The 26,568-nt window shown below is 47.3% G+C and overlaps 10 protein-coding genes across 10 annotated transcripts; 3 read left to right on the forward strand and 7 right to left on the reverse strand.

Annotated features, from left to right (window-relative positions):
- Positions 1-93: 93 nt before the first annotated feature.
- N7537_005595 (uncharacterized protein) lies at positions 94-1,634 on the forward strand (the record flags this gene model as incomplete). Its single annotated transcript, XM_056896652.1, has 2 exons — positions 94-104; positions 1,010-1,634. 2 exons carry the CDS (start codon positions 94-96, stop codon positions 1,632-1,634), a joined length of 636 nt encoding a protein of 211 aa, XP_056752437.1.
- A 336-nt stretch (positions 1,635-1,970) lies between these two features.
- On the reverse strand, positions 1,971-4,071 carry N7537_005596 (flavin-containing monooxygenase; the record flags this gene model as incomplete). Its single annotated transcript, XM_056896653.1, has 7 exons — positions 1,971-2,295; positions 2,348-2,893; positions 2,975-3,220; positions 3,278-3,346; positions 3,404-3,653; positions 3,703-3,716; positions 3,773-4,071. 7 exons carry the CDS (start codon positions 4,069-4,071, stop codon positions 1,971-1,973), a joined length of 1,749 nt encoding a protein of 582 aa, XP_056752438.1.
- Positions 4,072-4,861: 790 nt separating this feature from the next.
- Positions 4,862-6,202, reverse strand: N7537_005597 (uncharacterized protein; the record flags this gene model as incomplete). The annotated part of the gene is made up of 4 exons (XM_056896654.1): positions 4,862-5,342; positions 5,389-5,765; positions 5,826-5,902; positions 5,959-6,202. 4 exons carry the CDS (start codon positions 6,200-6,202, stop codon positions 4,862-4,864), a joined length of 1,179 nt encoding a protein of 392 aa, XP_056752439.1.
- A 1,512-nt stretch (positions 6,203-7,714) lies between these two features.
- Positions 7,715-8,176, forward strand: N7537_005598 (F-box domain and ankyrin repeat protein; the record flags this gene model as incomplete). The annotated part of the gene is given in 3 exon segments (XM_056896655.1): positions 7,715-7,744; positions 7,756-7,957; positions 7,995-8,176. 3 exon segments carry the CDS (start codon positions 7,715-7,717, stop codon positions 8,174-8,176), a joined length of 414 nt encoding a protein of 137 aa, XP_056752440.1.
- A 2,541-nt stretch (positions 8,177-10,717) lies between these two features.
- On the reverse strand, positions 10,718-12,058 carry N7537_005599 (uncharacterized protein; the record flags this gene model as incomplete). The annotated part of the gene is made up of 5 exons (XM_056896656.1): positions 10,718-10,735; positions 10,798-11,298; positions 11,357-11,428; positions 11,581-11,891; positions 11,944-12,058. 5 exons carry the CDS (start codon positions 12,056-12,058, stop codon positions 10,718-10,720), a joined length of 1,017 nt encoding a protein of 338 aa, XP_056752441.1.
- Positions 12,059-14,778: 2,720 nt separating this feature from the next.
- Positions 14,779-18,962, reverse strand: N7537_005600 (uncharacterized protein; the record flags this gene model as incomplete). Its single annotated transcript, XM_056896657.1, has 4 exons — positions 14,779-16,399; positions 16,483-16,691; positions 16,746-17,313; positions 17,359-18,962. 4 exons carry the CDS (start codon positions 18,960-18,962, stop codon positions 14,779-14,781), a joined length of 4,002 nt encoding a protein of 1,333 aa, XP_056752442.1.
- Positions 18,963-19,939: 977 nt separating this feature from the next.
- Positions 19,940-21,880, reverse strand: N7537_005601 (DNA-directed DNA polymerase eta; the record flags this gene model as incomplete). Its single annotated transcript, XM_056896658.1, has 1 exon — positions 19,940-21,880. The coding sequence occupies one exon, from the start codon at positions 21,878-21,880 to the stop codon at positions 19,940-19,942; it is 1,941 nt and encodes a 646-aa protein (XP_056752443.1).
- A 1,936-nt stretch (positions 21,881-23,816) lies between these two features.
- Positions 23,817-24,781, forward strand: N7537_005602 (putative transcription factor RfeG; the record flags this gene model as incomplete). The annotated part of the gene is made up of 3 exons (XM_056896659.1): positions 23,817-23,957; positions 24,026-24,070; positions 24,143-24,781. The coding sequence occupies 3 exons, from the start codon at positions 23,817-23,819 to the stop codon at positions 24,779-24,781; spliced, it is 825 nt and encodes a 274-aa protein (XP_056752444.1).
- A 737-nt stretch (positions 24,782-25,518) lies between these two features.
- Positions 25,519-25,786, reverse strand: N7537_005603 (uncharacterized protein; the record flags this gene model as incomplete). The annotated part of the gene is made up of 2 exons (XM_056896660.1): positions 25,519-25,606; positions 25,677-25,786. The coding sequence occupies 2 exons, from the start codon at positions 25,784-25,786 to the stop codon at positions 25,519-25,521; spliced, it is 198 nt and encodes a 65-aa protein (XP_056752445.1).
- A 375-nt stretch (positions 25,787-26,161) lies between these two features.
- N7537_005604 (NADH:ubiquinone oxidoreductase subunit NDUFA3) lies at positions 26,162-26,485 on the reverse strand (the record flags this gene model as incomplete). The annotated part of the gene is made up of 2 exons (XM_056896661.1): positions 26,162-26,208; positions 26,302-26,485. The coding sequence occupies 2 exons, from the start codon at positions 26,483-26,485 to the stop codon at positions 26,162-26,164; spliced, it is 231 nt and encodes a 76-aa protein (XP_056752446.1).
- Between the last annotated feature and the right edge of the window lie 83 nt (positions 26,486-26,568).

Here is a 26,568-nt window from a genome sequence, read left to right on the forward strand (position 1 = left end):
TTCTGTTCGTACTGGCTTTTCTCAGAGTCCCGAGCCCAGCTTCCGGCTCTTCCGGTGCAGTATACAACGTCGGGCCATAACCCCAATCCCGTCATGCCTCATGGGTTCTCGTCTATTTAGGGGGACCAATGAGTGTCGCCGGTTTCGAATTGTCACCAAGTCGGGTCTAGCCGAAATACATTGCTGTTTTCGTTTTGTTTATCAAAAAAAAAGAACTTTTAGAACATATTAAAACGAGCCATGTCTCTTGGTGGTGGCTATTTTCCGAGAATTCGTCTAAACTAGATTTAGCCCTTTCAATTTGACTAAGAGCGCATGTTCATTTGCTCTCGAGTTTGTCACACAATTTCATATAACATATAGTAGTCATACATCAACTCTTTATTAGCTACCGTGGCAAGGGGTGCATCGAATGACAGAAATATTTTCACATCTCAATATTACAAAGGAATTCCACGTCACTTTGGAATGCCTTCTTCAAGTCTAAGGATGTGGATCTTTCTTTGTTGTCCCAACCCACCAGCACACCGCGATAATTCTAAAGAATACCACTCCGCACCCAAGAACAAAGAGGCTATCTAACCCTAAGATCCAAATTAAGAATCCAAATTATACAAAGCACCCTTGTTATTCTACCCGATCTACGGCATTCCTAATCTGAGTCACACCTGCTAACAAGGGAACAAAGATACATTAACAATGTACATTGTGCCTGGACGTTTCAATTATACTCTTTGAAGACAAAGGCCTCTTCCCTCGAGCTCTTTGTCATGTAATAAACCCTCAATGTTTGAATCTTGATCTAGATCCCCCAGAGCTATATATAACCCCCTTTCCTCTGCAGTAGATTGCATCAGGTTCTCCACCACCCTTCTACTATCCCAGTCTTCTAGCTCCGGGTTTCGCGACCCCTTCAACTTAGTAGTCAAGTACAACTTTCACGTCTACATTTCCCCTGTTGATACAAAGAGCCCTTTCGAGAATTATGTCAGCTAACTACAACTGGCAGGCAGTCCACCCGGTCTACGGGGTCCCCCATTTCCGTCGTGCAAGCCACCGAGCAGCCCACAATCCGCTGCGACATTCGCCAGAGACACAATCTCCCATCTAGATCATGGGCGGTTCGTATTTCTACATGGGTCAACACTAACTATTTCCTATGGTCTTTGTGCGCTGGTCTTGCTGGCTATCGTTCGGACGAGGAGTGGACCAATGCCTTCGAGACCTACTATCGGAAGACCTGGGATGAGATCCAGGCTAGAGTCCAGGAGATGGACGGGCCTTACAGGTTCGGTGTTTCTATTCCGATGCCCCCGGTCATGAAGGCCGTAGTCATCCACCACCCCGAGAGTGGCCCTGCGGAGACATTCACAGTTTCTCCGGAGGCTCGTCCATTCTATCTTGTCCCCCAGGTAACTAGTATGTCTTCGGATGCTGTATGGGGACTTTTGCGGTTTGTGACTGAGCGTCAGTCCGCTGTGCCTGATATATTTGACGTAGTGCTCGATATCTCGTCGCCAGCGCCTTCGTGCTCTGTAGATACACAAATGTACCATAGTGTGGCTAGGAAGGGAGTATCTCAGAATGACTCGAAGGATGATGTGGTAGATACATTCTTCCGGTTTGGAAATTGAGATCAAGTGTGAGGTAAGTAAATAGCTACTGGTTCTCTCAAGAGAAATAAATCTCTATTTATCTCGGTCATCAACTCTCCAGTCGTGATATAGTAATATAGTCAAGTCTTAGAAATCGCAGGAATACCTCGACCTGGACTTTGTCAGGGCTTAATAAACTGCTCTTTCATTGTATCGATTGAACTAACTTCCGTCTATCAATTAAGGGTGACAATTCAACTTGTAAATCATGGATCGTTTTCAATAGTTCTTATATTTACCTGGTAAATTGGGAGTAAACAAACGGTAAACAATACAAAGTATGCCGTGGATGTAGGACGAAAATGTGCAGTTGACTTAGAGCCGCGGCTTGGAGACTTTCATATCGTCCATGTACCACGCCAAATCACCTGCTCCGTGCTGATCACGCGCACTTTCACCGTTTCCTAGGAACCGGAATCGGTTCTTAGAGCGGTAATCAATATGGAAGTGCTCGCCACCAATGTTTTCAAGACAGTCTTTAAAGTGCAAGACCGAGCCTGGATATACCCCGGTGACATGACCTGAACTTTTTCCATTCTTGTACCAGCTCCGACATTCATCCGACCAGACCGTACGCTTGAGGAACTCCTGGCAATAGACATTGTAGTCTTCCATGGCTTCCCTTTTAACGTCAATTGACCTGTGTGAAATATGTTAATCAAACGCCACCCATGAAGACCATGATAACTCACTTGATATCCTCTGAAGAAATCTTCTTCGCCCAGCGGAGAATGTAATCGCATGTCCAAGAGATCTGTGTCAGAACTGAACCATGGGAGATAGGACAATTGGGCCCGTTGAAGATAAAATAGTTCGGCATGGTGTCCACTTGGACAGCAAAGAAAGCCTCCGGGTTACCTTTCCATCGCTCTTCCAATGTGGCTCCATTGCGACCGATCATCTTCCAAGATGGAATAAAGGAAGTGTCAAACCCTGTGGCACAGACTATCACGTCAAATTGTTGTTCATCACCCATGGTGGTTTGGATGCCCTGTTCTGTGATACGCTCAATCGGATCGAAAGTGAGAGTTGCATTGACATTGGAAAAGGCCTCCAGATACCCATCTCCTGGCGTCAGGCGGCGACAGCCAGGACGGAACTCGTGAGAAAGCATCTTTGACAGAATTTCTGGGTCGGAGATGCCTTTCATTCGCTCCTCCATTTGTTGCCGGCAAGCTTGTGTCAAACCCAATTGCATCGGGTGGTCTCTATACATGCCATAGAAGAACGCATTTACACTTTACTCCGGGCAGAGTTAGTTCTGGCGACCTGTTGACTAGGGCGGCTGTGTGGAATTTTGAACTTGCCTGGCCTCTAACTCTCTTCGATACTTAAAATGAGCCTCGGTATCTTCCGCGAAGTGTGCTTTCTCCTCTTCTGTGTAGCGGAAATTGCCTCCATTCTGTGTTTTCTCCGCACAGAAGTTAACAGAAACCCAGGTCGGATTGCGCACAAAGTTGACAAGCTGTGCGACCTTTGGCTGCATTGCAGCCACACATTGAATTCCAGAGGCGCCATTACCAATGACCGCAACACGTTTGCTTGACCAGTCGTAATCGTTATCCCTAAGTATGACTCTTTTTTAATATATGTTTGACAGTTCATAAACAACGTTTGCTCACCAGATCGAAGTGTGAAGCAACTTTCCCTTGAAACTAGATAGGCCCTCAATGTCCGGCCAGCTGGTTTTGCTAGTCGCAAGACCACCGTTAGTAAGGGAAACGATGTCGAGGATAAATGATTCTCACTTCAAAAACCCGGCCGCATTGACCAGAATATCAGCCTCGTCATGCATGATTGTGCCACCTTGGTCTACCTCCACCTTCCACTTCCCTGTCTCATCATTCCACACCGTCTCCGTAACATGGGTGTTAAACTGGATATCTTTGTCCAGGTTCCATTTCCTTGTCGTGCGTTGGATGTACTCCTCGATCTCGGGGCCGGGTGCATAGAAGTGGGACCAGTTTGGATTAGGCTCGAATAAAAATGTGTATGCATCTAAGTGGATGTCAATTTCGGTTGCCAAAGAGCCAGTGAAGTATCTTACGGGCAGGGATGTCACTGGATAGGTCAGTTCATGCAGTCAGGTGTATTAGAAGTATAGACAGAATACTCACCAAGCGACACCAGGATAGGTATTCTCAAACCATGTTCCACCAACCTGAGGATTCTTTTCGTAGATCTTCAATTCCACAAAATCGCTGAGCTTCAGCTCATGGTCGATCTTGTAGGCAAGCGTCAAACCCGAGTAACCCGCGCCAATGCAAATTATCTTTAGTTTCCGTCGCGCATATGCAGGTTGCTCGGCGCAGGGGATCCAGTTGGGAGGGGTCTCGCCATTTGCAACGCGGGTAGCAGGTGTTGGGAGAGAGGCAGAACCATTTTTCAACCCGTTTGAGGTGAGTTTGTAACGCATATTGACGGATTCGGGGGGCCGAGGCAGTAAATGATGGGTGAGTTCCTCTTATAATGCTACTATAGCTCCTGCGGAAACTACATACATATATATTATAGAATAGAAGAAACAAGTAAACTCAGGGGGCATATGGAATGAATAGGGGAATTCTTTTAGCCTTTCTCACACGAGGGGAAAAGGGAAAACGGTTTAAGGCTTAAGCCCCTGTTAATGTGTACATGTTTCTGATTGAGTGACAGTCTATAGAACAATTGAAAAGAAGTACCTAGACAGTCGGCTGTTAGTAAATTCCACAGGCAGCTCATCTCCACACTGCCCCCGGCCCCAGGGCCCAGGGCCACCGGGAAGGCTAACCTGTCCCGCGGTTGGAATCTACTGGCTTTCCCCACCTTAACTCCGGTCAACTGGCATGACAGGTCATAACGCCACATAGCGCCGCGAAGTGCGATATTAAACACACACAAAGTACGAAGCACCTAGTTATGTTGTACTGTGTAATTGTTATGTCTTGCTAATGAAAACAATGAACCGCCCCAATTTACCCAGCCACGTAAAGAGTAAATACTCCGTATCCGCACTACTCGTACCTTACTGCATAGCTATGCTTCCCCATTAATTTTTATACAAGAAGTTTGCCTCTTATTATCTCAATTCCAATTTGTCAACATGGCACATAGAACGAAGACGATTTTTATTTTATATTGTACACAAAAGAAATGAAAATGTAATATGTCTCAAAATGCAATATCTCATATTCGCAATCCACAAAGCTGAGAGAATTCAAGACATATCAGCGTTTTTTCCCCGATTTATACTTGTCCCATGTTACATCCACATCTTGTTGGACTGTAATGCCACTGGAATCTCCTCGCTCCACATCTTGATGGTCACTTACAGCCTCGTCCCTCAACGACCGAGTGGCATTTATATCGTTCATTAATTGGACTTCATCTATACAGCCAAAGTCATTGATACTGAATAATGAGTCCTTGGGTGGCTTTCTTGCTCGGGGTTTCCGGAGCCAGGTCGTTGTAGCAGATGGATGTTCGGCGCTTGGATCGGTACTGCGACTATTTGATGAACGCCCTGTCCGGACCTTGGTCCACCATCGACGAAAGAATGGTCCAAAGGTAGGGAGACATGCGCAGATGATGCCAACAAAGGGTTCCACGCACGACCAGATAAAGACAGGTGCCATGGTCCATGTAGCATCTGTTCCTCTGGTATTTTTCTGCAGTGCGATGATTCGGCAAATACTTGCCACGCAAACGCTAGATTTAATTAGCCAGAATTAAATAGTAGGAGGGGAAAGCATACAAACTTCCCAAGAGTAAAATGCCCATGACCGCTACCTTCTGCGACAATTGCATCTGCAACTTGTAAATTGTTGGCATCGGCATACACAATATTATCACATCAATCAACATGGCACCAATTCCATTACCAAAAAAGAATGTGGGCACATCAATGCATACACCAATGGCTGTTGGGTCAGTATAGACCAGCCAGAAATATGGCAGTGGTCTACAGGCCACTGCAACCGTGATGATAATGGTGGCCCAGTACCCAAGGACCAAGAACATGCAAAAGCCTAATGACCAGCGAAAGTTGAAGATGCGGCGGTAAAAGAATACAATGGAGGATTTGGTGAAGGTGACGGCTGTGGCGTAAATCATAACGTAGGCAAAAAGGATCTAGATGTTTTGTCAAAATCTATCCCAATCAGTTCGCCCGGTATTTGGTAGTTTCCTTACTTTCCAAACAGTAATAAACTCCGCTTTGGTCAAAGACTGCAAATGATAACCATTGCCATACGGAATGCCTAAGGGGCCTGGTGTAAGTGCTGTGCCCATCTATTGGCTATGCCGGAACTAAATATTGACTCACTTATGAAGCAGGATATTGCTGTGCCCCAAGAAAATAGCAGCGCTGCAATGATTAGGTAGTCATCAATAGCTAATTTTCTCGACTCTTTGGACTTCATCGGCGCAGCTAATCGCAATATAACTGCAGTGGTCCCGAGTACCGCTACAGGAATAACTGCCCCCAACAAGTTTCCTGTCTGGTTCTTTGCCAGATCTACTCCAGGCGGCGCTGGGCCAAAGTCACCTGTAGCAGTGGTGCTAGGCATTTTGGCGATCTGGCGGCAGATGAGAGGGAATCACAACGAAATAACACAGATCCGCAGATCTCAATCTGTCTAACCTGGCTGCTCGGGTGGACCACTCCATATGTATTCTTATTTTCAAAGGTCAAGGCAGTTATTTAGCGACGGATGTTCCTTCAGGTCAGGGGCTTTAGTTTCTATCCAAGATGCTAGAACTCGTAATGATCCGCGGACATGAGAATGAAATTGAGAGATCTCATTTGATCATGTCAATATGTGTCGGTGTACGGAGTACAGGGGCGTAAGTATTAGGGCCACTACCTGGGCACTCAAGTGAAAAAAGTACATCCTAAGGCCTGGGCCCGGGCAATGGTCCTGGTTGATGCAACACTCCCACGGTTGACTCTTCGTAGCAGTCGAATGCGGTGTGGCCCATGCGCCGGGGCCCCACAACCCGTCCATTTGACAGCGGATGGGCCACTTCCTAACCTTGGAAGTTCCCGAGGTCCATACTCCGTACTTTATACACCAGGGCATGTTTCAGAGACCGGCTTTAGCCTCTACCAGTCATTCTCGTTTAGGACTCGAGTAGCTAGAAAGCAGGGATTAGAAGTGAGCGAGCGCAGCCGTAACAACTTTTAATTACGTGTCCTTTCACGCTGTCCATTTTATCTACTGGCAACTGATACCCAATGAGTGTGCTTTGTTGGGATTATGGTTAATGCTATTAGCTATGTTAGCCTCAGCGGTGGATTTCACGACTCAGCTCAGTGTGGGCCATGTCATCAAGCCAAATCTAGGAGAAATATATACTAGTTACTACAAAGGTCATACTGAAATATATTCAATTTGTTTATTCTGTTGAATAATATCCTATACAATATACTAAACAGTGTGCAAAATCTGAATTTTGTAATTTTTCACAAACCAAATAAAAATTGCAAAACTCTCTAATCTCCTTATACCTAGAGATAAAGCTATATTTGTATCTTTCTTTCTACCCCTACGTCCGGCGCCCAGCAAACGGGACCGGAGCTTCGAATTTCACTGTGAGGGCGATCTTTCCTGGTAACAGCTTTGCTTGCTGTTACATTGACCGAGTGAGCTCGAGATAAATATGATAGACGTCTATAACAATGTTAATATATGAATGTATAAGAGGCTCTGAATAACCTATATAAGCGCGCTCTGCTCTTGTAGAAGCTATATTTCATATTTAAAGACTCCCCTCTCATATCGCAGAGTCCTCAAATTCCGTATTCTGAATCTAGCAACAACCTTTTGTCGCCATATCTCAGCAACCAAAATTTTCTCCGGCCCCTTAGTAGTCGCGGTCTAGGCGATCTACCTGTCGGATATTTTTATCTATTGCAAAGGCAGTGTCTCTCCGGGACAGCTATAGGCTCTATCAGACCTACAAGTCTATATACTCGCTCCTCAGGAATGGTGTTATAGAGGAGAGGGCCCGTCTTATTGCCTACGCCCTACCTCCCAAGCAAGAATACGAAGAACTTCGCTAGGAATGAAAGGACCCTAATGCGATTGCTAGAAGGCACATGCCAATACGTTACATCTAGGATGATCCAACACTATTCTTGGTTAGACTACGAGAAAGCGAGACTTTTGCTTGCACTATTGTGCGTGGAGATATCGAGACAGTGCAGGATTACTTGTGCGCAGGCATCGACCCTGACGTATACAGCCTTACAGGTGGATTCATGCTGCATATAGCGCCTCGCTCTAATCAGCCTAAGATAGTAACTTTGCTTCTGAAATACGGTGCTGATCTTTCACAACCAGACAGACTTCCTCTAAGGCAGCCTACCATATGAGGAAGATATCGCTAGCAATACTGCGCTGATTCTTGCGTTCGCCCACGGCGACGACAACCACACTGAGATAAATGGCTTCGCCTGTTATGTTATTGGTCATTGCAATTTGAAGACTGTGCAGGCGTGTATAGATTTAGGCATAGACTTCAATCGAACAGATCGGTAGAGGGAGACCGCAGCGCATGTCCTAGCCCACCGTGATTAGCCGGAGCTGTTCGACCTGGTGGCACCCCACCTGACAATAGAAACTATAACAATGGTCTCAGAGAAGAATCAGATGCCACTATATATCGCATTACGCCAACCAAGCCCGGATCTCGCCATGAGATTCATCGATGCTAGTACGGATTTCAACCCCATCGATAAGTCGATAAATCCTGTTCTATCGACTGCTATTAAAAAACTCCATTTTGGAATCGCATACTCGATTCTTAACAAAAGCCTACGCTCCCCTAGAAAGCTATATATGAGGGCATGAGCTTCAGGCAGCAATCTCAGCTCACGAATATAAATTATACAAACGCTTATCAACCGTGGCGTGAGTAAAGAGCAAGATGAGAGGGACAGTATTCCGCCGCTTATCTGTGCCATTAGGACCGGAAGCTTAACGATCCTAGAATTATTCTACGAAGGACCGAAGCCTCCCTGGTACATAACCCCGGGATACTGTATTCGCCTTCAGCATATGCCACAGCTCTTACCCTTGGGAGACTTGAGATTGTGGATTACCTAGAGGTTTGTATAGACCGCGACGGCGGCAGCAGCCCCCAAATACTGGAGAGTGATACCTATGCTAATATGTCACGTAAGATTATGGAGATTATGTCCAATATTCATCACTTGTATGGGTCTAGTGCAAGTGGTATACAAACTGAGATCCAGCATAAGCGCGTCTATCAAATTGCATTGCATATTCTCCCCTTAGCAGGCGCAAACTTTGATTCGGATCGAACCCGCGAGTTGGTCGAAGAAGCTCAACATCTTTGTCCAGTCATACATGCTGTATGTGGAGAAGAAGACAGGACAGGTCTGTTAGAGAAGGCTTTGCCGCGCCTTGTTCGCACGATCAGGGAAGAGGCTGATCCTGAAAAGAGAAGCCTTTTCTTGGACACCTTAGAGGTTGCCATTGACTCTCACATAGCGAGTCAGCTAAACATACAAAGGAGCGCTTACATTGATAAACTTAGAGAGTCACAGTTACTAGTACCTCCCGGAATGAATGCCATACGAGCTCTATAAGGCTTTAGGCTGTCTTTGGGACTTGGTAAGGGAAAACACCGATAATGATGAGATAGGCCAAGTTATGATGGTCATCTTGCGGCTTCTTCGATTCTAGCTTTTTTTCCTCGTATCGACATTGTTCTGTCGTGGTTTCGCGTTTTCCAAACTAGCGTTTATTTTCGATTGTGTAATTTGTGTCATCGGGTCTTCTCTAAATCAAAAGTACGAGAAGAGCGGATCTGTGATCTGTCATTGCCGTACATATATAGGAAATGAGGGAATGAGAGAAATGAAACCCTTCTAAAAGTTCCCATTCCAAGAACAATGAATACGAGCCTAAAATTGTAGACTGTAGGTGAGCGTGTAGTCACAGACATGCCCAAGTTCAACAAGATTGACTAGTTCAATAACTGGCAATTGTTTGTGTGGTTCGGTGAATACTACTCTCCTACACACCGAGTTGTATTTTCTAAGTTTCGAATAGATCCAATGAATCACGCGCTATATCCTTCGCTTTTGGGAAGATCATAAACTGCTAGGCTTGAAGCCCGTAGGTATCTATGCCTTGGTAGGACCCAGAAGAAGCACAGTGATACACATACTCTACGTGTGGAGGAAGAAAGGATGGAAATCAATGGAGAACACTATATCTGCCATGAAACCATCTATATAGCTCCATGGCGACCGAAAAAGAAGTATCACCAATAAGACGTACCACCAGACCAATATACAGCCATACGACCTCATACAACAGGACGAAGTGGTCAGTGAATCTTTATCCCGAAGGTAGAATAGTTCCATTGAATCAGGCAGTCTAAGCACAGCGCCGGGGACGTATCCTCATCCCCTCAGACCAAAGCCATGGAAAATGCACGAACAATTAAGACGGGGGCAGCGATATAAGAGGCTGGGTAATACATGACAAATGAAGACAAAAAAAGCAAAGCTAACAAGCATGTTGAACAAATAAGAGCAAGAGAAAGATGAAAATGCCAAGAAAGCGAAGAGCCCAGAGGCTGGCGATGTCAGATGCACCGAAAGACAGCAATGTATGTATACTTTCAGACCATGTCGACATGGGCTGGCATCGTCACCGATGTGGCGGGTATGTATGCAGGATAATGTATGTGTTGCTCGTGAAGGCGTCTCAAGTGGCTGGGGGGATTAAGCATAGATTTCAATTCTGGGCTTTGGCTCTTATTTTCTGTTATCCTTCTAGTGTGTTCTGCCGGGCCAATGCCAATGCATGCACCCTCAGAACCGTTCCTTGGCGGTGGGGGAGAGGCCGCCCGGCTTCATGTGCTGTTATTTCTGGTTTTTCCACAGCTGCATCCATAAGAATAGAAGGGAATATGGCGAAGAAACCGAGCGACAAGTGGGTATCATAATGGGGCTGTTTTGGGATGGCGTGATATTAATGGAGATTGAAAGGCGCCGACGACAGGAGAGAAAGAAAAGGCGGTCAAATAGAATTGTCATTCCAAATTTAATCGGGGTTAGTAAGCTAGAAATCATGCAGTTAGCAAGAGTGTTTACCCAGAATCTAAAGTTCAATATCAAACTTACCCGAAGAACAGGACGCGAGTAGTCTTCGTTGTCTTGTAGCGAAACACTGCTCTCCCGAGCACCGTTCGGGTAGAGAACGGTGTTGGTCTTCATCCGTCGATCGGTGAATGTTGTGCCCGAACGTGCGGGAATAGGTCCACCCGCAGCGCCTTCTCCATTGCTCCGGAACAGACCTCCCATGAAGCTCGATCCCCTACTGGTTCTGTCGTCGGCCATTTCCTGGCTTGGGATAGGGCTGACGGCACGAGCGCGTTTGCGGTAGAAGAAGATCAAGAAGATGAGGGCACCAATCAGGGCGAGGCCTCCAAGAACACCAATTACAATGCCTGCGATGGAACCTCCACTCAATTTCGAGCTGGTAGCGGCAGTATTGGCCGATGCGGAATCGGCGCCAGAAGTCGCACTTGACCCTGCAACGGTGATTGTCTTGACTTGGCCGCCAGCGTTGGTTTGGACTGAGACAGTAGACGAGGTACTAGTTGTTTGATCCGACGAAGTTGACTAGGGTCAAAAGTTAGCCGAAAGTGCCATTTAATCAAACCGGTGATGCTAAAGATACAGTGTGTGAGGATGAAATGGAAGGATCCGAGGCAGTCACAGTGACAGTTTCAGGCTGAACGCTCGTACTCTCCTATCCCCGATATTAGAGCCACAAGCTAAGAAAGAGTAGAACACCCAATCAAGCTACATAGGCTGACAGGAAGGTTTATCCGTCCAAAAATAGAAAACGAAAAGAAACCAAGAAAAATGATACCCAAAAGCAAAATAGAAGGGGTGGCTTACCGAAGTTGACGTTGAGCTTGATGTTGAGGTTGACGATGACGACGTGGTTTTTGAGGTTGTTGAACCACCGGCTGTGCTAGTCACATCGTTGCCTGTAATTTCCACGTAGGCGAACACTCCTTTGGATGCACTTCCACAACTGTCTGCGGGATAACCCGGACATGCACCATCACAGTCCGAGGTGTCAGAGGACTGCGACGATTGAGAGGGAGCAACATTCGAGCACCAGCATTTCTTCCCTTGCAGGATACCCAGGGCGTAATTGGCGCAAGTTTTTAGACATGCTCCATTTGATTGATATGTGTCGGAAACTGTGGGAAGTCAGCGATATGGCTAGGTCTTTAAATTTTTGCGATCGCGTACCTGCGTTAAAGGAAGACCCCGTGTTGACTGAAGCACAGTATGTGAGGCTGGAAGCGGCCGACGCGAATGGCCGAGCCAGGAGAGCAAAAACTGAGACCACCTCCGCAACCTTCATGGTGGGTGTGCTCGATCAATAATTTCTTATCAAACCCGACCGTCCTTTTTTGGTATTTGTGGTTTTCTTTTAATTTCCACCCAGATCTCGACAAGCGTGAGGGTAGCGACGGTACGAAGTTTGCGCAGAGGGAAGATCGAAATTGGCTGTGTGGGCCGACCGATGTGAATTGTCGATCACCTATGGACCAGTCCGATAGTGTCTGGAGGAAGAATCTAATATATCGATGACAGTCGATCGAAAACGTCCCAATTGTTGTTGATCCCCCCACTAAACGCTGAAAAAGTCGTAGGTTGTCCCGTATCAAAGACACATTGTCTCGATAAGTCGAAGGGCTAGGCAACAAAATAACAAGAAAAAAAAGGAACAAAATGAAATGAAGGGGGAGGAGAAGGTGAAGTCGAATGTACACAGGAAAAGAGAGAGAGAGAGAGAGAAGAGGAGAAGGGGGATCTCCAGTCACGGGCCTCAGGTGCTATCCTGCTCTGTTATCCTACACTAACTATCCTCGTCGGAGTATGTCGAGGCCTTCCGACATACCCGGTGGATACTGATTTCCTATTTTACTATGGGATTTAAAATAATTAATTGAGATCTCCAAGGATATTGTAGTTTATTTACAGATCTATTGTTTTTATTCTGTAGACATCGGCCATTTATAGGATATCTTCAAATGTTGTTATCTCTGTAAGGTACATGTACCTATGTATGAAGTGCGAGCCTATAACAAGCCATCTTCCAATCTTGTATCTCCCAATGTATAAGGTATAACACCGTCTCACGCAGTCTCACGCAGTATAACAAGTATTTTATTGACTTTTTTCCTAATGCGCTGTTTCTCCACTGTAATGGCCTGACTGGTAGAACCAAAGATCGTTGGGCCAAGGAAACATTCCACCCTTCATACCTTTTTTTCTTTTCTTTTCTTTTTCGATCTACTCCGTATATTATGTATGTTGTACTCCGTACTCACTCTCTAATATGTGCAGGGAATAGCGTACTCCTATTTATGTATCATTTTCTCTATTATATCCGAAACAGTTGCCCGAGAGATCACCAGTGCATTACCAGGATTACAAAGTACATAGCGTAATTGGGGACATACGTAATTGGGTGGAGAGAAAACTCCTCGCACTAAGAATGTTCCAACTTTGGCTTGGTGTGCATTAATTTTGGAATTATTTATATAAAGAAAAGCTCTCTAGGAACCTTCGAGACTAGCTCCATCGTGGCAATAAAAGTCTTTCCTCCACTCTACGATCAATGCAGCAACTTACGTATGGGACCCAGACCAAATTGTTACTAACCAGAGCTTTCCAAAACTACTCCGTATATCATGATGAAATGGACACCTGTCATCTTGCAAATCCCCTGGTACAATGTGCCTAGACCGTGAGGTAACACGGGGAATTCTATCACCCCGGGAATTGAATATTGTACGGAGTACACCGAATGCTCGCTCTCGCCCCCCCCAATGCCCAGCCGCTGGAAACGACGATCGACTCGAGAGATCGCTGTGATTTGCCGGATGAAAGCGAGTCGGCTGTGATGAAACAACTGGGATTGACCGGCTATTAAATACAATTGCCGTTTCTCTCTAGACTGTGTTTAGACTGTTGATTTGGGCATCTTAATCTAGTCTAGTACAACGTACAACATAACTATACCAACTAAATAACCAACAAAGTACAGTACAACGTTGTGCAACATACACAGAGTAGTCATGATTTCCCCTTTTTCCAAGGTTTATTTCCTTTCTCGACTCATCCAATATGAATCATCCCACTCATCTCCCAAGTGGAGATGATCCACTTGGCGTAAAAACGTAAAAACGATACAATCATGCGCAGGTGCCCATCTTGAAATTTCAATTGCATACAATTTGTCTTATAAGAGAAGGAGTTTAAGACTTCCTGTTACACACATACAATATATATATATAATATAACTGCATATGGTTCAATTGCTTTAAAGCAGTACTCCGTGCTCCGTACCTGGCCACTTGTTGTGTTCTCTGAATACAGAAACTTTATACGCGAACCAATAGTCCATTGATAATACTGAGAATCGTTGAAATCCATTTTGCAATCCAATACTAAATATTAACACAAATCTGTTTACCAAACCTTACTCCGTACACATCTGGACAATGCCAAGGCAAGCCCTAGAGTCATGATGTTGTGGCCCATATGGCTGAGACAAATCCACCACAACACGCGAGTGGAAGGACAGCTAGCCCAGTATACGACGTAATCTCCCGCAAGGGGGACTACCAGCCCCGTGTAATTAGGGTTACTCGATCTGGGCTATCCATTTCGGGCTAGGTCTTTTTGTGTGCTGATTCAAGATGTGGCGAAGTTAAGGGGATGCTAAATCTCCGTACTCCGTACCGTATAATTATTTGTTATTGTGCCTGGTGGCTTGCAGGTGGCGTTCTAGGTCTGAAACAAGCCTACAGTGCTGATGATCTCTTGGTGTAGCCTGCATGAGGCATCCGCGAACCGTATCTCGGAGTTGAAAGTTTACATCTGTGTTTACCTTACAGGGTTTACTCTAAGGCCATGTAAGTTTTGCGACCATTCGATATTCAAATCAACATGTTCAGTTAAAAAGGTGTTTCGTAGATACATCATACAGCTGCCACATAAGAAAATATTGGCAGGAAATCAAGTGGTCTGTGTGCTACGGTACATGAAATGTGTCGGACCTGAACCCATGATTTAACTGTCGCGTTTGAAGTCAATGGATAGATGACCAGTTCCGGAAATCACATCAATCACGCTGGTTGAACTTTCCACACTTGCTGGGCCCGCCGAACCCATATCTGCTGTCTTCTCGGAACTCTTCGAACTCTGGCTAACACTGCGCGAACGGTTGGTGTCGGACCCTGGCAGAGGGCCGACCATTAATACATTAATATCCTCAACGAATTCTGATTCTGAGCCAGGAGGGGAATCGGAATCGGAATCGAGCGAAAAAGATTCAACCCAGGCCAGAACGTCCTCGTTTGGCGGGGTGGAAGGCTGCTCCGGTTGGGTAGTAATGTCGGATTTGGCGTCAGATCCATCCTCACTATCTTCATCGAAGAAACTGCCCGCAGCGCATAAGCTGACCATTCGAGTGAAATGCCACTGCATGTCCAGCAAGTCGAAACTCGGAAGTGGTCGCTCGATGGGGTCGTCGGTTGTCATTCTAAATTTGTAGCCGGACTCAATAGCATGATATGATGATTCACCTCGCTCTCCTACCACCACGATCAGTCGATCCACGCTGGTGACATTCTTGTTAGACACGGGCACCTTGGACAATTCAACCATGTCGTAAAGCCTGTGGTCTGGCTTTGGCTGCCAGTAGAACTCGATTTCCATTTCGGTATTGTCCTCGGAGATCCAGACGGGACGCAGGGCGAACAAACCACTTGACCATGCAGATCGAATGTCTCTCCGAAGGCAGATCAGATTAGTGCAATCATTGACGGGTTTTTCGGGCTGGGTTGGGTCATTGAAAACAGCCCGTCTCCATCTTTCGGTTCTGCTCTTTCCCCAGAACACATCGGCGAATCTCCAAATGTTAGGAGCAAGTGGATCATCCTTCAAGCTGGAGGTGAATGCGCTAGCTGGGAAGATCGGAGCGGTTTGGTAAATCTTGCGGGTGCCTGTGATGACACACTTGTATCCATCTCGTTGTCTGGCAGCGTAAATTGCAACTGGGGGAGCACGTGGCCGCGGACTGAAACTAGAAAGCGGGTATCCTGTTTCCAACTGTTGGGAGGGAGACGGTGTCACCGTCCATTTGAAGGGAAGAGTACAACTAATCTCAGCAAAGCTATCCATGATTTTCAGTGAGAAGTGGGCGAGTTGTAAAATCCACTCAAGCCTCTCGATGTCGCACACGTGGAGGACAGCCCAGAATGGGGAGGGGACTTGTTGTTCTAGAAAAGCTTTCCTGAGCTGGCGCATGATGATCTTTCGCTGGGGAGACGGGATATTGAAATTCTCATCATTTACACGAACCACAGTGGAGGAGCGACCTAGTTCTGAGGAACTTCCAGAGGGGAGGGTACTACCTGATGCGGATGCGTTTGACATATTGATCACGTGGAGGTAGGGCTGGATCGAAAAAAAGACGGTGAGTGTTGTGATGTCCCAATGTGTTCCGGGCACGTGGGCGTGTGAACGAGAGAAGAGCGTTTGTTCTGATCTCCAGCTATTTATATATTCAAATGGAAACCGCGCGTTGTATTCGCCGGGCGGTGCATTCACCGTCGGGGAAGGACGTGATGAAGGATATTGGAGGATATAACGGTATACCATCGTACATACTGACTGAACGTCGATGGCACTTTCCAAGTTCAGAGCAAAAAAGAAAAAAAAGGTTATCATAAATTCATGGTTCATAAACATCAGATTCATAGGTGGCATTACCGCCGAGAATGCATCCATTCTCGATCTCGAATATCTTGCATGCGCTTCTCTATCATCCGCGCACGCGGAGGCATTCCCATGCCCACACGGGGTCTCATATGAGGTACTATATCAGGAACAAAGGCCCGCTCCCGCTGGATGTCATGAATTCGTCTGCGACGAGCACTTCGGATCTCATCAGACAACTCAACAAGCTCGTCTATGTCATCCTGTAGCCAAACGGGTCAGAATCCAACAAAGCTGTCTGTTCAAATGATACATACCGATTTAAGGTACGAGAAGATGTAGTAACATGTCCTCGTCTCTTCATACTCAAAACCCATCTGCTCAATAGCTTCCCTCACTACCAGTTTCTTCGCAATTTCGGTCCACCGATCGTTTCGTGTCCCCTCTGGGTCCGTGACCTGCTGAGCAACTCGTCCTATTTCCGCTTCGTCCACTGACGAATGTCGCGGTTTGACCTCAACAACGTCCAGAGCTCCGGTCATCTCGATAGCTTCGTCGGGAGATGGAGCATGCACCACAGACCAGTCGTCCGTGCCTCTGGGACCCTTGTTCACTATCCGGGTGCTCTCAATCATTATATCCTTTTCCACTTCGCGCATGGAAGGAGCGTCACTTGTTCCGAGACTATACTCCGACTCGCTCTCGTCTTCCAGCGACTTGGGCCGACGACGTGTTGCGGATATTGTTTCTCGCTCCCATGGATCGTTGAAATCAACAGCTGGGCCGCTAGTTGGAGATATTGAGTCTTCCGGAGTCAGAGACTCTTCACTGTCACGGTGTTTGAGGACTATGTTTTCCTCTGACATTCGTCCACCTCGCATTTTTCTAGGCCGGTTAGCGTGCGGCAAAAAAGAGAATTATTCTACTCACCGATGTTGAATATCGATCTCATCAAAACTACCTCTCCGGGGTACATGTATCGAATCCAGAGAAGGTGACGCCTGGCGAGATGGGAGCTTGTCCTTTGACTTTCGAGTCCTGATCTCTTCCTTAACCTCTTTAAGGTCTCTGGTGCGTGGCTTGGAGTCAAACTGCGAGCTCGCGCTAAGCTCATCATCCAGCGGAATCCGGCCCCTGCCCTCTTGCCGAAGACCTCTTAATTCGCGTTCGAGATCCTCCGAAGGTACACTGCGCCGTTTTTCACGCCCGCGTTTAACTATATCCTCCTCATCAACACGGTCGACTGGCCCTGGTCCCTTGTCCTTCCGCCGGATGACCACATCATCTTCATATTCTAGATCTGGAAAATCGACTGGGCCTCGGTGTCGCTCGGGACGCCCATTGTCAAGCAGGACCTCTTCCACCTCGACCCTTTGGGGAGGCGGAGGTCGTTGCCGTGGTCGGTGGTATGGCTCTTCCTCGAACTCCAATCTTCTTTCACGCGATCGAATGTCGAGTTCACTGTCCCATCCGCGACGTAAAGGAGGCTCTTCTCTCTCTTTCCGCCGAATGAGCATTTCTTCTTCCTCGAATCCCCGCTCTAGACGGCGTCTTCTTCTCCCATGTTTTCCCCGCTCTTCAACTAAGAGGTTGTCTTCGAGTTCCCTTTCTGGACGTCGCCTGCGGTGGCGCTTTTCTCTCTCTTCATAGAGAAGATCGTCCTCAGACCTTCGTTCCGGGTAACGCCTGCTCCCTCTATGTATTTCTCTGTCTTTAATGATCAAATCGTCCTCGTCGAATTCCCGAGGGTGGCGCCTACTTCCTCGGCGTCTTTCCCGTTCGACAAGGAGTTCCTCGTCTTCCTCAAATCCTGGCTCTGAACGACGCATCCTACCACTGCCTCGTTCCCTTGGTCTTTCCTCAGACAGAAAATCCTCTTCGGATGCTAACTCCGGGCGGGGCCTTCTATCTCCGCGCCTTTCTCTTTCCTCGATGAAGACACTGCCTTCGACTTCTCGCTCCCGTTCAGGACGATGCCTCCTTAGTCCACGCATTTTACTTTCGTCGGGAAAAAGATCACCTTCGACTTCTCGTTCTCGTTCGGGGCGATGCCTCCTATCCCTGCGTCTTTCTCTCTCCTCGAAAATCGAATCCTCGTCAACGTCTCGCGGCTGACGCCGACTAGCCCGGCGTCTCTCTCGTTCCTCAAAAATCATGTCTTCCTCGTCTACTTCATGAGGGCGAGGTCTACGCCGAGGCCCAGCCGGCCGCATGTAGGGATCATCGCGGTCTAGAGGCATATATCGCTCAGGCGAGACAATATCTACCTCCTCTCTTGGCCGCATGTGAACCATATCATCCCTTCCTCGCGGCGGCGCAAAGCTCTCTTCCATAAAGTCTCGCCTAGGACGTTCGCGGATGTGCATACGATCCATGTCCTCCACTAGAGGCTCAGATCTTCGGCGACGATATTCAACATCTTCCTCGTAGTCGCGATCTCGTCGGCGCGGTCTGTGGTCTCGCTCACGCTCTCGTTCCATTTCGTAGAATTCATCTTCCTCGTCGTAGTCGCGGGGTGGTGCTCGGCGGGACATCGTGGGACTGTGCGGGTGATCACCGCATTGGATCTTGTGGTCAATCGGCCGTATCTACGGTCGGAAATATATGTTTACCACAAAAGAGAAGACTCTTAGATTCAAGACTTTGGCGCGGAAGCCTTTCAAATGGCTTAGTTCAAGGCAACAGTCAAATTCGGTAGTTGGTGACTGGTGGGGCTTGCGAAAAGGAAGGTGGGCTGTGCTCTAGTCAAGATCACCGAGGGGCAGCTACCGATAGTACGACAAGCAAGATAAGTATGTAGATAGATCGAGAAGGTCGATCGAGAATTGGCTGGGTACACATACAACCCAGGGAAATGAAAACGTGGACCGTGTGACTTGAAGGGCTGACGAAAAGCAAAGTGATCGACCCCGCGGCTGATGTCACTGGTCCTCGAGGGCAGATCTAGGAGATGAAACAACCATTTTCGTTCAAGCCAAGATATTCACTCTTGTTTACTCCCCAGTTCGTCCAAGTCTTTTAAGTTCTCTAGAGCTACCCCAGAATCTTAGCTAATCCTGCTGGAACCTTGGTTCTCTTCTCAAAAACCACTGTTCTGACTATATTCGGGGTGTATAATGCTTGGCGTTATCCATGTTTTTATAGAGCAGCCCAAAGCCGCATATCCGAACTGTTTGTTGGGCATTCGAGCCTAGCCTACATTGCCGAATGCTTCTGCTCGGGGTCCCCAAGAAGTCAACAGTAAGTCTCCGCCTAGTGCACACTAACTGTAAGATCGGATGCACTTCCAAGTACTCGCAACGTAGAGAAATGTCAAGCTCGCGCTTCCTTTGATGTGCTTTTGGCAACGAGTAACATTATAAAATTATGAAGCAATCGATATGAGTTGGCCCAATCAGGCGATAGTGTGATTTTGGTCCAGGGTATTGGGGTATATCGTAACTATAATGAGCCGAGTGAAAACATATTTTAGAAAATGCATCAGAGAACAGAACATTATAAGGCTCATAGGTCACTGGAAAGCAAGTCGCATCTGCCCCTTTTCCGGCTTGCCCCGACTCCCTCCACCTCGCCCACCTCGCTCACGAGCAGTTGTCCCGCGTGCACTACTTTTCGTGGACAGTGACGGCTGTGAACCCTTCGCCTCCTCTCTTTCCTGGCTTGCGAGGTCCTTGGCAAAGTGCCAATCGTCATGTTCTTCCTTTTCATACTCGATCATTGACTTCGAGCACCGTGGACATACGAACCGGGGAATTCTGCTTAGTTCGGAATCCATTTCAACGGATTCTTGGAGGTTGTCTGGCTCATCTGCGGCAGTATCTTCAAGATGTGATTGATTTCTAAAGAAACTTTTTATCTTGCCCCCGTCTCCATCAAGCTTCCGTCTTTTCTCAGTTGAGGCTTGTCCACTGGGGGAATCATCGGCATCTCGGGGTCTTGAAGAATTACTCAAAGCTTTTGCTTGATCACCGCGAATCAAGAAGCCCTCGATAGCCTTGTTGTTGCTCACGCCGTCTTCAAAGCTTGACACGCTCAGCGACAGGTTAGAACAGGGCCATGCCTGTCCGTCAGCCATAATTTGACGAAGCAAAGTATTGGCCAGATCGTAGAGTAGGGTCTCGTCAATTGCGCTAGAGCCTGGGATTGGGATTTGGCGAGAACGAGATTGCGCGGTTCGATAATGCATCGTAATCACTTTCGGACGACGTCTATTTTCAAGCACGCCGTCTTCCACAAGCCGGCCATATATATCGGCTGCGAAGATACGAAGCCACTTCTCAGCTTGATCAAGTGAGTTGATACTCGGTCTGAAAGACTTTGCGGATAGCATGGATTTAATTTGAGTTCGAGGATTGACCTCGCTGCGGTCCTCACCACGGATGATCCCGTAAAGCCAGGTTGCAGTGTGGTCAGCCAGCGTAGTGCGTAATTGCTCAAGCGGTACATTAAGAAGCTCGCTGACTTTCTCCGTCCCGAAGGCGGCAGTTATTTGATCGCCGAGTTTACCACCCAGCATTCTGATCTGAGTAAATTTATAACCATTTAGGAAATTCTGCACCGCTCGATTCCGCACAACAGTTTGTAGGTTGGGCTTGTTGCAGGCACTTCCTAGTTTTGCAAGCATTTTATTGCGGCCAAGCCCAGCTGAGCAGGTGTAGCTGAGCTTCTCCCAAACTGCGTTCCGCAGTGATCGTACGATTTCGGATCCTATCAGCATGACAACGTCATCCCAGTCTGGATTATCTTCCTCCGTTTCATGTTGATCCAGGTCCACCAAGCAGTCTGTGTCCCACTGCAAGGCCGTAGTCGGCGGTATAGGCAGTTCTGCATCCCGGTTCTCGTCTTGTGTTGCAATCCGAAGTTCTGGGTACCTCTGAAGAAGCGCCCTGTATATCAGTGGAGACAAATCAATGAATACTTCATCAATACTAGCTTTCTCCAACACAGCCGAGAGATCTTGCTTTGGATTCTGGTGTTCGGCTTCCGTGTCATCAGCACTCCATGTGGCCAGCGCATCCTTCATCGTCTGGAGGATCTTTCGCGATTGTGCTCGGTACGGATCCAGCGACACTTTGTCCGTGCGTATGTTTTTGAAAGAATCATCCCGATATGCCCACCGTCCTCCCTCTCCCTCTCGAAAAGTCGCGACATGCTGTAAGACGAGGTCTGGACAAAGTTTCCTGGCCTCCGCAACATTGATCAATCGATTGATTCCGAATGGTCGCGCGGCATAATTGATGGCAATCAAAGAGTCCCATTGCCGCACTGCTAACGGTATATCCCGCGGAGTTCCCAGGCGGACCATCTCACATTGGGCATAGAAGGCATCCAGGTCGATATGCGCAACCACACGCAGAGGGGTTGCCGTGGATCCCTGTCGCAACCCTTGCAATTGTCGGTGGGTAAATCGGGAGACCTTTAAGGGTTCGGACAACTCGGTGGGTTCAGACATGCTTGCACCTGCGTCATGACGGTGAAGATCAAACCATTGTTGGTTGTCGGTCAGAGCTTGGAATCTGATGCTTTCAACCTTGGGACAAGCCCCCAAAATGGACTAGCGCCGGCACGTGTTAGCTTCAACCCGAGTCGTGTTTATTATCTCATCACTTCAATTCAACCTTGGGATTTCCATTACATTTTACATATCTCAAGAGTTCAATGTAATTTCAATGTTCTTCTAGACAGGTCCAAATACAGCCACAATCTACTTTTCTATATTCCCCTGAGTTATGAGTTATAGACCAGGGATGTCCAAATGACCCATCACTTAGTGCCTGCTTCTCTTTCTTCAACCACCCCTGCACAGTCAGATGTCGTGTTCTCGTGCAGGATTTTCCGATGTTGTAACTCGTCCACTGCAGAGGTCTCGAACATGAAAAAAAATGAAAAAAGAAACGAGACAGGATGATCTCCGATCTGTGCGATCCAGCTGACACAGACGGGCTGTGAGTGGACCAGAGGCTCGGAGCCTTCGCGCAGGTGCCCAAAGCCACGCATTCCTGCCCAACGGTCATTTCGTGTGGACATCGACCGCCAACTTTCCAGGTGGCAAGTTCGCAGCTCGCCACCGGTCTTTTCTGTCAACAGATTGGTCCTTCTGTCACGCTCGTTTTACAGATGGTGTGTGAGGGATCAATCACGAGGAGTCCTATGATTTACCCCTTCGACACTACCCTTTCCCACCAACATACGAACATCTGACAGTTCTTGATGATCTCATTTACTATCAACAGCTCTGCTTGACCGCTGCTAAAGATCCACTGGTGGAGTCCTGTAGGGTATCGATATTAACCTGGTCCAGGGGCACAGACTGAGGAGCAATCCAAGCTGGTTGAATATGGGGGATCGGCCCTTATTTTTTCGTCCCAACTAAAATCTAGTGGGAAACAAAGAGCAACCCTTTTAAGGTCTAGTTTTAGGGTACAAGATACATCTCTATGTATCCACTCTGTACAGCTGTCTACTTTTGCTTACTTTTTCCAACATTGGAAGTGTTATTTGATTAGGAGGGGAGTATCTATCCATAGTTATATGGGTTATATTGACACATAAATACCTAGTAGTACAAAATGAAAACTTTTTCAAGCGGCTACAAGCATAGGGTTGCACATTAGTCTAATCCACATTTGACCATGCATGCTTTTGCCTTGATCTCAGTGGGGAGTCGTGGCACCAGCCCAAGACGGCCCAACCGCCCTGGCCCTTTGATGTCCACTTTACCTCCCCCCCTCTTCCTTCTTCCCTTCTCTCTCTCTCTTTCTTTTCCTTCTCTCCATATTCACTCTGGCTTCTCTTGCCAGCACTTCAAACTACTCTTTTTACCCCCTGGCAAATATCTAGTTCGTTCCCGAACAGATTACAGACAGCCCGCAGGACCCCGCCAGCCCGTGTTTCTCTTTCTCCTAATTGATCCTGACAACTCATCCTCTCTTGAACACCTGTCAACCTCTTTGTCGCTATTCAATCACCATTTTTTGAGGCCTCTCAATTCCCAGGATAATTGCCCCAGTGGAAAACCAGCGAGGATTTCTTCCTAGGATTAACCGGACTTTTCTCTTTTCCCAAGGACTTTTACTATTCGCGACCAGGAACAATTTTCTTCTGGCCACTTCCCAAGGATCGTATCTCGTTTTCTCCTTGCCCTGGAATCAAGGAAACAAACCATTCAAGTCGTTGATTGTCGGCTTTGGAACCTGCTCGTCGCCTGATAGAATCTGTACATCCTACAATAAAAACGGACTCACCAACATCCTTCAACTTTCCCCAGGACTCTCAAACCATCATCTACCACACTCCGGAGTTTCTCTTGGATTTTCTCTTTTCTGGCCCTTTGGATCCGAGGACTTAAGATTTTTTAAACCGGATATTTTCCTCCCTCGGAATACATTATGACAGGCCGCTATGAAGGACGCCCGGAGCGTCAGAATGAATATTTCATCCCCGGTGAAGGAATCAGCCGAGAAGTTATTCAAGCAGATATTTGTCGCTACCTTGGAAATGATGCCCTCGTCAGACCTGGCAACCACAATGTTCGTCTTCCGCTCTTGACCCGATGACTCAAAAAATAAAAAAAGTCGTTTTCACTAACAATGAACAGGGCCGCCCAGGATTCTTCATCCGTGCTTATCGGAATCTCACATCTGTAAGTGACTATGGACATTCGACAAAAAGCGGGATAAGTCATGATGGCATTCTAACCACACGTCGGATACAGGAGATGATTACTGATCTGAAGGCTGACTCCGCTCGTTGGGAGGCGGACGTCTCACGCCGGGCTGACCTAGGCTACCCGCGTGGGAATTACATTCAAGACACGAGTGTTTCCCATGCACCTAACACCTCTCCAGCGAACTATGCGCCAGCGCCCGTTCATGAGGTTCGCCAGTCACAGGGCCCATCCCCTACGCCCTTTACTGCAGCACCCGCTCAGTCATACATGGATCCCTACTCCCAGGGCTCCTACAGTGGATCCCAGAATGCCCCCTACACAAATCCTCCATCATACACATCTGCCACTCACTCGCCATACGCATCAAGTACAGCTCCGTACCCTCCACCTCAGGTTTCCTACTCTGGTTCCAATCAACCCATCGTGACGGCTGCGGACATGCAACATCCCCAATCGTACACGTATGCCCCCACGGGCTATGGTTACGACAATGGCCGAAGCAATGCTCCCCGGTACCCGGGACCTGGATATGATGCCGAACAGGAGTACTCTACCGTAACTTCCGGGATGTCCTATCCTACCACTACTGCCCCGGACCCCCGGATAGGAATGGAGCCCAGATATACTCCAGAATATGAGCGCAGGCCACAAGCAACCAGAGACAACCCCCACCGTCGGCGGTAGACAAGAATGACCGCCCCCAAGGGTTTTCCTGCATTCATGATTTCTTCTCTCTATCACCATCCATATTGCGGTCCACTTGATGCTTTATTCCTGGGATATCTCCAGAATGCTCCTAGGAATAATGTTGATGTTTGTGATAATCTCCTGGACAATATTTACGCCTTCTTTCCTCTCTCGGCCACAATTCTCAGATTCCGATTTGTCTCCAGTCCAGGAACTCCCGACTAAGCCAGAGATGTTCTATGTTTCACACCCCGCTTCAAATGGCCCAGTCAGGGGGACCTTCCACTTTCCCATTGGACATGAATCCCACTTCTTTTTTACCCTTGGACTTCCACAGGAATTGAACCCAATTACTCTGTGGCAGGAGCTTGGACTTCCCGCGGACATCCGTCTTTATTTTGATTTCTCTCCCATGCTTTTGTGCAACTGGCCAGCCAGGAGTATGAGTGATGTGCTTGATTGAGTTTACGAAAAGGTGGTCCGGACTTGAGCGTTTTGTTTGTTTCTCTGATCTCACGGATTCCGGGAATACTCACCCCACAATAATGCGATTTCTTCGTTGGTTTTTTTTTAACGGTGTACAGGATTTATGTGTTCTTAGCAACTTCTTCTTTTTGTTTCGTTTTTCCCTTGACAGGAGGGGAGTCATCGTGTTCTACTTTTTTTTTTTTTTTTTTTTTTTTTTTTGCTTTGGTTTGCGAGGCGTTGTGCTTCGATAAACTAAGGCTGGTGGCCTACATGTAGATATGAGCATTTGCGGCGTTAGTCCGTCTTTTGTGATTGACGTTTTGATGTGCAAGATCGTGGATTGACTCCATGATCCTAATGAATCTCTTACTCTGCATAATTTCTTACCTTGGATGAATCAAGATATCATTTCTAAATTACTTACTGTTCTTGTCCGACTTGAGGCTGCAGCTTCAGAGTATAATGCAAATTCTGTAATTGATCAGGTGTTACAGGTAGCCCTGCTCGTAAATATGGCGAGCAGCCAGACTCCATTGTGGGAGCCCGTCTCGCAAGAATGCAATTATTCCTAACATAGCCAAGATACTTGAAACATAGAACATAGAAAAGCGACTTGATGTCGATTATACGATTGCACAAAACATAGTACATACACTGTAGCGCCGGTCTTGACATTCGGCGTATGCGCAACAAATATTGGTATCAAAGCATTTTGATGGCCAGGAGAAGTTGCCTCGGAACAAGTCTTTCCGATTGCCCACACTGACGCGATGAGACTTGTTCATCAGTCCAGTGGCATAGCCAACTCATCTCCTGCCATCCGCTGAATTTATTTCTCCCAGGCTCGGACAATACACGAAATTCTCCCTAACTTCCGATGACTTGACATTTTCGTGGTTCGGAACCTGTTTATTCGTCATCGTAGCCCTTGGGAACAACCCGCGGACCCTGCGGAACTGTACGTAGTGAAGATTTTAGTCAGATTCAGATTACCTGGGGATAGACTTGATGCTTATGCACCGAGTTGTAGGAATTGGATGGGTTCATACTGGGATATGTGAGAGGAATGGGCTCGGGGTCGACGTCACCGAGGGCGCGACGAATGGGGGGAATAGTGGCCAGCGAAACGGGACCCATGAAGCCAATGGCAATAGCAGCGAGGATAGCTGGCTTCTCGTGCGCAGCCCAGCGGATGTAGCGGAGGGGGGTCGACCAGAACTGAGGGGTAGACATGGCTGTAGGAAGAGGTCGTTGACGACCGGGGATTTTTTGCGATATAGGTGAGAGGTCAATGCCTGAGTAATAAAATAAAGCTG

This window comes from Penicillium hordei (genome assembly GCF_028827395.1).
Source record: "Penicillium hordei strain IBT 12815 chromosome Unknown utg000003l_segment0_segment0, whole genome shotgun sequence".
NCBI classification, from domain to species: Eukaryota; Fungi; Ascomycota; class Eurotiomycetes; order Eurotiales; family Aspergillaceae; genus Penicillium; species Penicillium hordei.